Here is a 12,171-nt window from a genome sequence, read left to right as displayed (position 1 = left end):
TGTGAATAAAATTATAATAAAATAAATGAATTTTTACCTGACAGAAAATAGCAAAATTACTAAAAGTTTTTGAAAGTTTTAATAAATATTCATGTTTATAAATGTAATTGTTCGTTATAAAGTATTTAAATATATTTAAAAAATTCATTGCACGATTCCGTAATTATAAAGCTTCTATCATTGCAATCTCGAATTATACTTCCACGAACTCGTTGATATTCTGTTCACTAAACTCTAGATCCATTTTCTAAAAATTATTGAATTGAAGAACTTGTGGCTTGCATGCTGTATATTTCTCAGACAATAATACAAATGTACTGAATTTGAAAAAATTCGGCGACTCCTGTTCTTGTGCACCTCTTGTAAATTTTGTTAGCGATCGACAGTTCTCTGCTTTTTTAATATTTACTTCCATTTAAGTTTTTCTTTTAGATTATATTCTTTTTATTTAAACGCGAAAAGACTTTGATTGAAAAGAAAAACATAGATCGCAATTTTTTCGCTCCCTTCCTTCTTATTTGGGGGTGAATACAGCAGCCTGTTTGGGATAGCCAACTGAACAACTTACAACATTCTGTAACTTATAATTTTTTTTCATGTCATGACGAATTCATCTAGACTATAATTGGATGAATAACTGACAAATGAATTCTTCCTTTATGTGATTCGCCTCTGTTATTCTTTTAAAGTTTTGCTGCTTTATACTTGTTATACGTAGATTGATAAAACGGCTTATAAAATTTAATTAAGAATATATTTTTGCATATTGTTTATCACAGTGCCGGAATCCTAAATTGTATTCATGGCATTTTCAAAATGCCCTTCGAACATCTGGTAATGAAAAGTCACCTTCAGTATTAACCTTTCGTTTGCCACAATTATCTTCATTCTTAAGTGGTTACAAGGTATCGGGTGGATATAAAATCCTTTCTATGATATTCGTTTCTGATAAAGTGTCTTTTGTAATTTTATTATTTTCTCCTAATAGCTGTGTAAATAGTTACTCTGTAAGAAGAATTCAAATTATAATATGTTAAAAATGGCTAATAAATGAAAAATGCATACGTATTTAAGGTACTATGACTAATGAAAAGCTAATAAAATCTGTATTTGTAGAAAAATGCTAATTCGATTATTACTTTATGGATCTGCTATTTTCAAAAATTAATCTATACATTAGCAAAATGTTTAATAATATTTCCACCTTTTCTTTTCTTGTATTATCTAGGATACTTCGGAAATTCCTGACTGGAAAGCTGGAAATTCGGAAACTGCATTTGGAAACGGTGGCAAGTCACTGGAACCTCCATCTTTTCAGCAACAATTTTTGAATCCCTCACTTTCGGAAAGAGCCTTTAATGAAAATAACCAGGGCATTCATCATCCTGAGGTTCCACTAATAAATGGAAAAGGAGCGCAACATTTTGATCCAACATTTCATCCTGCTTCAATCGCAGAGGATTATAATTCTGGAAAAGCTGTTTCTTTTGCTTCCCCACCAGGTGGTCTGAACGGACAAAATGAATATGAACAGCATTTCCCATATAATCCTGCCATCAGTGAGACTCCAAATTTCCCAGAAGATAGTGAAGGTAGTAAAGATTCTAGACGAAGAAATTTTTCAAACCTCAAAAACATAAACATAGTAAATGGTGCGTCTGCAAACGAAAATATATCATCTGTTTCAAAAAACAAACCTTTCTACCCGATCATTCAATCGAATTTATTTAATCCAGAAATGATAGCAGCAAAGCCTAGTGTTAACCAACAGAACGGAAATCACGCTTTTGATTTAAACAGGGATCACAGGCAGATTGGAGCTGAAGGCGAATCGATTCCTTTTGGTTACGATTTGAATGGCAGTCGAAAAAATATTTATTCTGAGTCATCTGACATACATGGTATTCCTGATGATACAGATGTCTCTTCTAATGTTTTAGAAACCCTTAAAGCAACAAAAAAGCCCGACAATATAGGAAAGTCCTTGCATCAGCCTACGATTCTGGAAACGAAAGAAGATGTTCATGACGTATTCGAGGGATTTTTCAATTTAAGAAAAAGCAATCCACCTTCTGAACAACTGACATATAATTCACATTTTATCCCTCCAGAACCAAATGAAAGAAGAGAACACCATCTCCCTGACGAATCCTTAATAAATAGTTACCCTTCCTTACCCCAGACAAAACAGAACGATAACACTGATAAGAAGCAACAGTGGGGAAAAAATGAAATAATTACATCCACTGATAATCCCAGCTTAAAAACAGATTATAATTCTAGCTTCAGTGAAACAGCAATATCTCCTATTTATTTTAATAGCTTTTCAGATTCTAGAACTTTAAGACATAAACCGGAGAATTCGGATGATCTTATTTCTACTCCGCAGAAAGTTGGCCAAATTTCCAAATCCTGGACTACCGAATTATTGCAACCAGTGACTTCTAAATCCAAAAACATTTTTAATGAAGTGGTAGATGAATATTTTACCTCTGAAAATCCTTTGTATGCCTCTGCAGTTAAGGAACATTCTGCTATCCGGTCTATTGACAGTAAACCCAACGAAACTGTTATCAACATTACATCCACTAATTTGAGCGAAAATCTTCAAGAACTGCAGAATTCGTTTCCTTCTGAAATTCAGGAGGGTAGGGCTTTGCAAAAAATTCGTTTTCAAAATGTTTTGCGTAGTTATACGCCGGATCAAATAATCATAGACGTCGAAAAAATACCTACGCAGCGTCCACCAGAAAGCACCTTAGACTTTCAGGGTCGAGTTTATTCTCCTAATAGCAATATTTCTCCAAATGTATCCAATAATATTAATGGTTCCAAAAGTGAACAAACTTCCGGAGACACTTGGCGAGGAAAGCCAATTCGCAAAACATCCCTTCCGAGCAGGAAAACGCACAATTTACTGCCTGATATCATAAATTTTGGCTCAAGAATACCTCAGCAAGACAAACGTAATGAATCTAATCGTTTCCAGCATCGTGCATATGGTAAAAATGTTCGACAACTTATTTATCCGAATTCACAAACGCTATCCCATCCAGTCTATAATGTTCATCGATCTTATAGATTGGACAGTTTGCCTCCTGGCGTTTCCATTCATCCTCGTCATCCCAAAGCCCCTTACGCTCATACAGTTCATTCAAAAACTCTTCCCCCTGTTCCCCAGGTAAGGACACCGAAACTCCATCGTCACAGGCACAATAAAAAGAAAGATCGCTTGATGAACTCGTGTTGCAGGACCAGGGAAAAGACAAAAGGCTGCTGTGCATCTTGCTGCAGAGGCAAAGCAATGCACACAAAACCACCTTGCTGCTCATCCTTAAAACCTAGCAAGAATCAACAGAGGCAAAAACAAATGCTGATAACTCACACACCTGCACCGCAGCAGGTGCGCAAAATAGTGGAAGATCGTTGCCAAAAGGAGAAGCTGTGCAGGACTCTGTACGAAAGTACTCAGCAAGTGATGGTGTGCAGAAATGCAAAGATAGATGGATGTTGATATCGATCTGAATTTCTTTAGCCATGAATCAGGCAGTTAATGAATGGGATGATTGGTCTTTGCTATTATCTGAAACCTTATTAATTTTAGTGCAAATTTTTTAAAGTTACTTTGCGTAATTTGCCTGAAGGAGTCGTACAAGTAAATGCTCCTATTTCACAAGAAATGTGTTGCTCATCTACTTTTGATATCAGAAATGCTGTAAAGATGGGTTTTACGTGATAATTCATGAACTGAGATGCATGCTTTGAACAAAATGGACGGCTCAGAGGAAGAAGTTTGCTGATGCTCTATACACGTGTTCTAATTGCCGTCCGTTTGTGCGCAGAATAATTTCTACCAATAAAATAACTTATTACAATCATCCAAAGAAAGTCTTCTTTGCTATTATCTGAAACCTTATTAATTTTAGTGCAAATTTTTTAAAGTTACTTTGCGTAATTTGCCTTTTTAAAACTTTTTAACAGTTTTGATTGAGCTTTGAAGCAAAATACTTATTATTTATTATAATATTGATTCAACTCATTCAACATGATTATGTTTTGTTTTAAAAATAGTTATTACCTATTGTATCACATAAAGCTTGATAAAAAAAAATTTAAATACTTTCTTTGTGGCTTTTTTTATCATTTAAATGCTATACACAATAAAAAAATTCTTTTATTTGTTTTGAAGAATACACCAAAGAAATGTCATCAGTCTAAATCATTTTAATCAAATTTTTTTGTGATTTAAAATTTGTTAAAGAAATTCTTTCATTTGATTTATAAAATATACCAAAAAAACTTTATCAGTTGAAATTAGTTGAAAGAAAATCAGTATAAATTAAACGCATTATCTATTTTTTAATACGATAATGTTTGCATCATGAAATAATTATACAAAACGCTTTATTTGGTTGACTCATCCATCTAGAGTTATGAAATTTGTTTATGTAGTTACTTCTTGAATAGAAGTGTTCACTAAGAACGAAATTTTTAAAATTTTAATTGCTTTTTTGATTAAAAATTAATCGTAGTGTTATTTTTTCCCCAAAAACATCAGAAAATATTATCGCAAAATAAACATTTTTACACCATTTCGAAAACAAGTCCGAAACTTATTTGCAGATCTTTAATTCTACTGATAGATCTATATTTTATATTTATATACTATTAGTCCATTTCACCATGTAGCCATGCGTCTTCGATGGTTATGTGTCATGAACAGACATACAGGTAAACTTCTTCTAAGAGAATTTAATCTAAAATATTATGGAAAGCTCCTAACTAATGAAAGAGTGAGATATTAAGTTCATGCCCATAGATTGATCTTTTTGAAAATATCTGTTCGGAAACTGGCATGATTCTAAAAAAAAAAAAAAAAAAAAAAAAAGTTTTTTTTATTATTATTATTTTATTTAAGGATATCCGAGATGTAACGTTTCATTCAACACCTCGAGGTAGAGTGTTTTGATTGTTACAATACTTTCGAGGAAGTCAAGAGTTGAATCACATTTTTTTTCACCCCAGCATATCATACTAATTCCGTCTCTATCTCCATCTGCTTCCATTGCAGAATCTGCTCATTTCTGCCTTTTCTCTCCACCTTTCATCCACTAATAATGTAACTGGTGCGTGGTTAGAATCGAATAACTTAGAAGACAAAAAAAATTACATTTATGAGCTTTATTTTTGGGAACATATTTGTATCTGTAAACATCCCAAATGTCCTACGAACTCTTAGTTGAATACATTTTCTTGAACAAAAGATGTCACTTCATCAGATAGCAAAACCTAAAGACTTAAGAGATTAAATTTTTATCAGATAGTTTAGTATCACATTATATTTAACGATTAAAAGATATTTTATTTCGATGCCCTTTATATTAAACACAAAAGACTACGAAGTACTTCTGCACTTACCAGGACAGAATGAAGTTTGTAGAGGCTTTCAGGCAAACCAAATTCCAAAGCCCCGATTCTTCTCCCTTGAAACTAGATAATATCTATTTATTTTAATTGAATTCCTATATAAGCAGCTTTTAAGTTACAAATAGTACGACACACATCAATAACAAAACATTTAATTTCAAGTCGTTTTCAAAACAATTTGGTTCAATTTTTACTGACGGAAGAATTAAAAGTAATTTTGAATAAATGATAGAAAAAATACAATACATTTTTTTGCGCATTCAAGATACTCAAATACAAATACAGAATTCCAGGGTTATCGACGTAAGCCACTCAGCTAATAAAAAAAAATCAATTTGTCAAAAATTTTAATAATAATGCTTTGAAATTTAAATGATATTCGATTTTAAATTATAATACCTTAGATTACATATAATTGTAAACAAAATGATAGCAAAGGATTAGAAAATATTACAAAAAAAAATATCAAGACCTGAGAGATTCCTAGGAGTATTGGATAATCTTACCTCATTTTATTTGCGTCTTTATTAGCTTACAGTTGGATAGGAGTGGTCGGATTCACTTTTATTCCTACATGCATCCTTTTAATGTGAATGTGGTTTGATAATTATTGTTAGTTAAAAAATTGAGCGAAAATTGCATATAATAGAAATTAAATCATGCGATTAAAAACACTAATCATGGGTAATAAAACTTATCTGAACTTATTTTCAGAGTTTATCGGAAGTTACAATTCTCGTCATATATCGAAAATCATTCCATTTTTTAGCAGAAGCTTTTCTTCCCATTAAATATTAAAAAAAGATTCTGAAAAGGTTTTAGAAATATCTTAAAAATTTAAAACAGAGTTATAAAAATATATTCTCACCCATTGTGAGATTCGAACCTGGGATACCAAAACTAAAACTGATGCGCTATGATTTTACCCTCTAGACCACGAACACGTCTCTGCCTATGTGATGCTTATTCTCGTAATTTGTTCATTCCTATCTGATATCCGAGATAGAAGTCTCGAAATATGCACAATGTATTCCTATGGAAGAATTTCAGAGTTTATCCGAAGTTGCAATTCTCGTCATATATCGAAAATCATTTCATTTTTTAGCAGAAATTTTTCTTTCCATTAAATATTAAAAAAAGATTCTGAATAGGTTTTAGAAATTTCTTAGATTGTTAAGAGAAGAATGACAAAAATAATTCTCATCCAATGAGAGATTCGAGCTTTGGATACTAAAACTAAAACTGACACCCCTGATCTTACCCTCTACATCACGGCTTCGATTGCGCTGTTGTGATGCTTATTCTCTTCATTCATTCATTCCTGTCCGACTTCCGAGATAGACTATCAAAATTTGGTATCAATATTTTTATCAAAATTTGATAGAAATCTACAAATTTCGTGTAAAGACCATATACCAAATTTCCTCCGTCTTGTTCAAAAAGTTTTTGAGTTATCTTCGTCACAGGCAGACATTTTTCAAAAATGTATTTTTTGAATTCAGAAAGGTCTAAGACGCAAACATCTTCTAAGTCTCGTCTTTTTTGTCGATAGCAACACTTTGCTTATACTTCGTATACGAGAAAGTAAAAATACAAAAAGGAATCAGATTCGTTTTTAAGATAAGCTAAAAGCAATATATCAGTCGGATGTCATGTACTAGTGGATAAGTGAAGAAAATGTTGATTTGTCGTTCCTTACGAATGTTAAAATAAAAGCAAAGGATTGACTAATTTAGGTATTGTGTGAAAAAAGTAGTAACTGAGTATTAACTGTTTCCAGGATGATTAATCTTTAGGACAGATTTACTCGATAAATAGTGTTTGTTTTTTCTTTCATTAATCCCAAGTCGAGAATTTTTGAACAACTGTTGTGGTTTTTGTTTTTCATCAAAATGTCTTTTAATAACCTTGAAGTAGAAGAATCTTCATTCATCGAATGAAGAATAAATGTCCATCAGATGATGCTACTTAGCAACACTGATAATTTATCTATAATTGCAAAAGCGTAAGAAGCTGGCGCAAATAAGTTCACTTTCATTTTGGAAACTCAAAACGGTAGTCTTCCCAAACTTTACCCTAAATCCTTGAAAGAAAATATTTGTCAAAAGGTTACTTCCTGCCGATAATTCAAAATCGACATATGACTAAATAATTAGGCTATATTCAAGCTATTATGGGTATTCCAATTAGATCGAGTAAAGCACATTGCCTCAAGGTTTGTGATGCATAGCATTGAAGAGACTATTGACCTCTTCGATTTCAAGGAAGAATTAGAAGCAGAAAATGATATTAAAATCTATGAAGATGTTTTGTATCTAGAAAAAACGCAAATAACCCTTCAGAATCTGTCTTAGTCATAATTTTTGGTGTCATCATTCCAGATTACATAATTGGTATGGCTAACAAGACAAAGAGTAAATTTGTTTATTGATAATCCGAGGCAATACTTAAGACGTTTTTCTTTTTAGCATCTAACACAGAAATGTGGGAACGATGCAACATGTGAGAAGTTCGGTGAAAGAATGTCAGGGAGTGATCATCTTTGTAACAAGCCTACTTTTAAATGCATTAATTGCTCAGGCGAGCATTAAGTGACAGATACTAACTGTCCGAGAAGGTCGAATGAGAAGAAATTTTTAAGGTTCAAATGTTTAAACCATCTGACATTTATTGAAGCTCGGAGTCTTTTTCGACATCCTAATTCGGAGCTTAGCTTGGCAGAAGTTTGTAAGATACAAATTGAAAGTCCAGAGGAAAAACTCATATCGAAAGGAGAATTATCCAACGTTTTAAAGAATCATATCAACGAAACGCATAAGTTGATTCAAACCGCAATTTTAGATCAAACCAATTTTTTCAACTCTAAGTTCGAGAACTTTACTAAAAGTATCTTTCCGGTGCTTTCGATGATGTTTCAAAATAATTCAGATCTTTACTCAATAGTGGAGGATCTTTACTCAGCATGAAAGAGAGAAAAAAAAAACTTAAAGTCTAAATTTTGACTACTCCTCAAGAATTTGATATCAAAATTTTTAATGAAGCCTTTCCTTTTAAAGAAAAGTTTCGTCCAGTTTCTAATGTCTTGGATAAACCTGGCGAAATGGATGTATCAAATGGGAATTAGTCCCTCCTCTTTTTTGTTTGGGGCGTTCCCATTTTGTTTCTGCTCATCATTTGGTTTATTTTTCCCTTTTCTTCCATATATGGTTTTTTTGTGTCGGCATCAGTCAAATGAATGCGCTTGGCATTAAATCTAAAACGAACTGGTTAAAAAAAAATTCTTCTTCCATAAAAGTATTCTTCCGTTTCAAGAAACTTTCTTAAAACAATGCAATTCATTACATTCTCAAAAAAAAAAAAAAAAAAAAAAAAAGGCCTATCAATCTTAGTAAAGGTGGTGGACTCCTCATTACAATTAATTCTAAAGTCCCACGTCAGATTGACTTATTGACTTCGGCTATTGACCGGCAACGTAAAAGCGATGGCCGTTAAGGTTTTTCTTCAAAAATTCTCATTGAAAATATTTTACATCTATTCGCCAAAAGGTTCTTTTATTACTCCAAAGGTTCTTCATCTAATTAGGAAGCTGAATAGTTAAAGAACTTGATGAATTTGGGGCATTCCAATCATTTTCCTTATACACAAAACGTTTTCCATAACAAAATGATTCACAACCAATGAGCTACGTTCCTGTTTGTAATTTTTCTCCTTAAAGATTTGGACAATGTATTTTTTGCTTATTTCCTATGAATTTTGTTATTAATTAATAACCATTTTTTTTGCTTGTTTGTTTATAATGAAATCTTTTCAACTAAAGAAGTAAAATTTCAACAAATCTTCTGTCTCAAATGGAAATTTATAAATTGTGTAATAAAAGCGATGCAAAGTTCCGGGCGCAAATTTAAAGTACCACTATTAATTAATTACTGATATTTGAAATTTGAGTGTCATATTATGCTATGAGGTGGTTGATAATAATAGATTCTCGACTTCATAGCCGGAGAATTTGAGTTCCTTCATGGAACTGACGCATGTTAAATATATAGAAAGTCAAAACACTTCTGCATTAATCAATTACATCGATTACTTAATTATCTCCAAAACCCTTAATAAATTTTTAATATTTTGAAAAATAGAGAACTATAGATACCAAAGATCTCGCATTCAAATTTTATCATATTGATTAAGAAATAAAATCAAAAACTACAAAGATTTTAAAAATTAATTAAATTTTGAAATTGAATCGAAAGTTATAGCCACTTCTTTTTGCATAAATCATTACTGTATTCAAAATATAGACAATCTAAATGCACAGGCTCGAATATTTAACAGATTCTTTAAATGTAATAATTTTAAGAAAAAATTTTCATTTGATTACACAAAATCACTCGAAAAGTGGCTGAATAGTTTCATAAAATAATATCATCTTAATTTTCAGATGCATTCATAGGAAAATTAAAAAAAAAAAAAAAAAAAGAAATTTCAAATGAAAAATATGGAACAAGAATTCAAAATATTGAACAGGAAAAACTGGAATAGAAAATTGAACCGAATGATATAAGAAAGTTGAATTTTATTTAAAAATTCAATCGAAATTTTTTTAATGTTAATACAGTCTTACTCGATGCCATATAATTTTAGATGATTGGAAAGTGTATTTTCCTCCCAAAAATGTTTGATTTCGTTAAGCTGAATTTCATGCTAACCTATTAAAAATCATGTGTATAAAAAAAAGTTTAATTTTTTTATATATTTCTTTAGATTTATTATTATTATTATTATTCCTTTCTTTTTTAAAAGAACTTTTGGAATAGATCAGAGGTATTCAGGGGAAAAAAAAATCTCTCTATAAAACCCAAAAAGAAGTCATATTTGCCAAAAAGAAACGTTACTATTCAATTGTCATGTATACAAGTTGATAAAATCAAAATCTTATATTAATAACATTTAATCGGGCGTTCTGTAACCAGCATAAACTTTAATCAAATTGATTAGGTTTATTTTCTCTTCTTTTGAAAATGCATGTATACATGAAATAATTACTAAGGTCATAATATAAAATTTTGTTTCTTTATCTCCTTTGATCATGACCATTGTAAACTTGATCGCTGATACTGTTTATAGGCTAGTATAAACATTTTCATGTAATTCGATGCATAATTATTCTCCTATGATCCGAATATATATATATATATATATATATATATATATATATATATATATATATATATATATATATATATAGTTGCTTTCAGTTGTAACTTTGTTTATTGTTATCGCATCTTCACAAATTAATTTATCACTTCTGAAATAATTTATCTACATCTTCTTACCCCTCTGTAGATACTTTTAACAATAAAAATTTTAAAAAACAGATGAATATAACGTCAACAGGATTTATCAACTTGAATAATGCATGAAAGGACGCGTCCGAGGGCAAAAGTTTAAAATCTATGGATTTTGAGATATACATGGTGAATAAATCGTTCAAAACTCCCCAAAAGGCAGATCATTGGACTTAGAGCTTCCAAATATGACATGTTACTTTTTTCGTCGCTAATGCTCAACAAAAAAGAATATTTTAGAATTTTAACGAGATTTTTAATTAAAAATTAAACAATATATTAATATATATACTCAGTAAATGCGGGTGCATCACTGATTGATTCGCATTCGGTACCATTAGGTTCCTGTAGCAGAGAGGCAGTCAGGCGAAAAGTTTATAAATAAGTAGAAGTAAACCTTAGTCTTTCATTTCTAAACAACTCAAGCCACTAACATCATCAGCATTTAAAACAATGGATTAAAAGTTGTTCATTAGAATAAACAATGTGGCTCTGAAACATCAGTTTGAAGAAGTTAAGCGGCCCTACTAGAAAAGATAGTCTAAATCAATTTGTCTTCATAACTTTCTATCATGTCTGAATCTCTTTTTAAAAAATGCTCGAAAAGTGAAAATAATTGCTTTGAAAAGCCCCTAATTCATCAACCCAAGTCTAAATTAACAAAGCTAATAGGCCAAAAAGCAAAATTTTGAAAAAGTTTATTTTGTTGTATACCAAAAATAGAATTTTTAAAACCAATAGCAGGAGAAAAAATTCATAATTCAGAAATACACTTGCACCACAGATGCGGTTAGGAATGGGTTCGAAATCCAGTCTTCAACTACGAAGGATTCCTTGAAAATCTCGATTCAACAGGGAAAAATGTCTATATGAGCAGAAAACCACCTAATACCTGCTAAAGTGAGGAAAAGCAAAACTTTTTTTATAAATAACTAAAAGAATTTAAATTTTCCAACGATATATTCCTTTCTTTGAATTTTGAGATTTAATAATACATGATAAAATGTGTGATAAAATATATCCTCATTTAAATTTTATGTGGGAAATAATTGACCAAAGAAAAAACCCTTAATTAAAAAAAAAATAGGAGAATAAGAAATTTTATTTTTTGGTGATTTTGAAGCAATACATTTTGAATAATATTACGTAATGTAAGCACTATTTTAATCGATCATAAATTGTTATCACGGCAGCTTCGTTGCCTGATCTCCATAATTGATCGGACTTTGTCTTCTGGAATCATTTGAAATTTATTGTTCATGAGACACTGGCAGTCTAATATTAAGAATCAGGTTTGCCGCAAAAGAAATTCAAAAAAACTCCCAGAATCTTAGAGCGTGTATCCAGTTGTTTCAATGCCATTATATCTTATACTATGCTGTTTATTGGCAATACTTGA

At 31.0% G+C, this 12,171-nt stretch overlaps 1 protein-coding gene across 1 annotated transcript in view; it reads left to right on the top strand.

Annotated features, from left to right (window-relative positions):
- Window positions 1–4,075, top strand: part of LOC129984787 (uncharacterized) — a 94,609-nt gene extending 90,534 nt beyond the window's left edge. The window contains exon 7 of the mRNA XM_056094744.1: window positions 1,229–4,075. Coding sequence (XP_055950719.1) covers window positions 1,229–3,514 — 2,286 coding nt within the window. The 3' untranslated portion in view covers window positions 3,515–4,075. The remainder of the gene's footprint in view (window positions 1–1,228) is intronic.
- The last annotated feature ends 8,096 nt before the right edge of the window (window positions 4,076–12,171 follow it).

This window comes from Argiope bruennichi, chromosome 9 (genome assembly GCF_947563725.1).
Source record: "Argiope bruennichi chromosome 9, qqArgBrue1.1, whole genome shotgun sequence".
In the NCBI taxonomy this organism is placed as follows: domain Eukaryota; kingdom Metazoa; phylum Arthropoda; class Arachnida; order Araneae; family Araneidae; genus Argiope; species Argiope bruennichi.
Note: the sequence above shows the minus strand (reverse complement) of the source record. Positions and strands in the feature narration are given on the sequence as shown.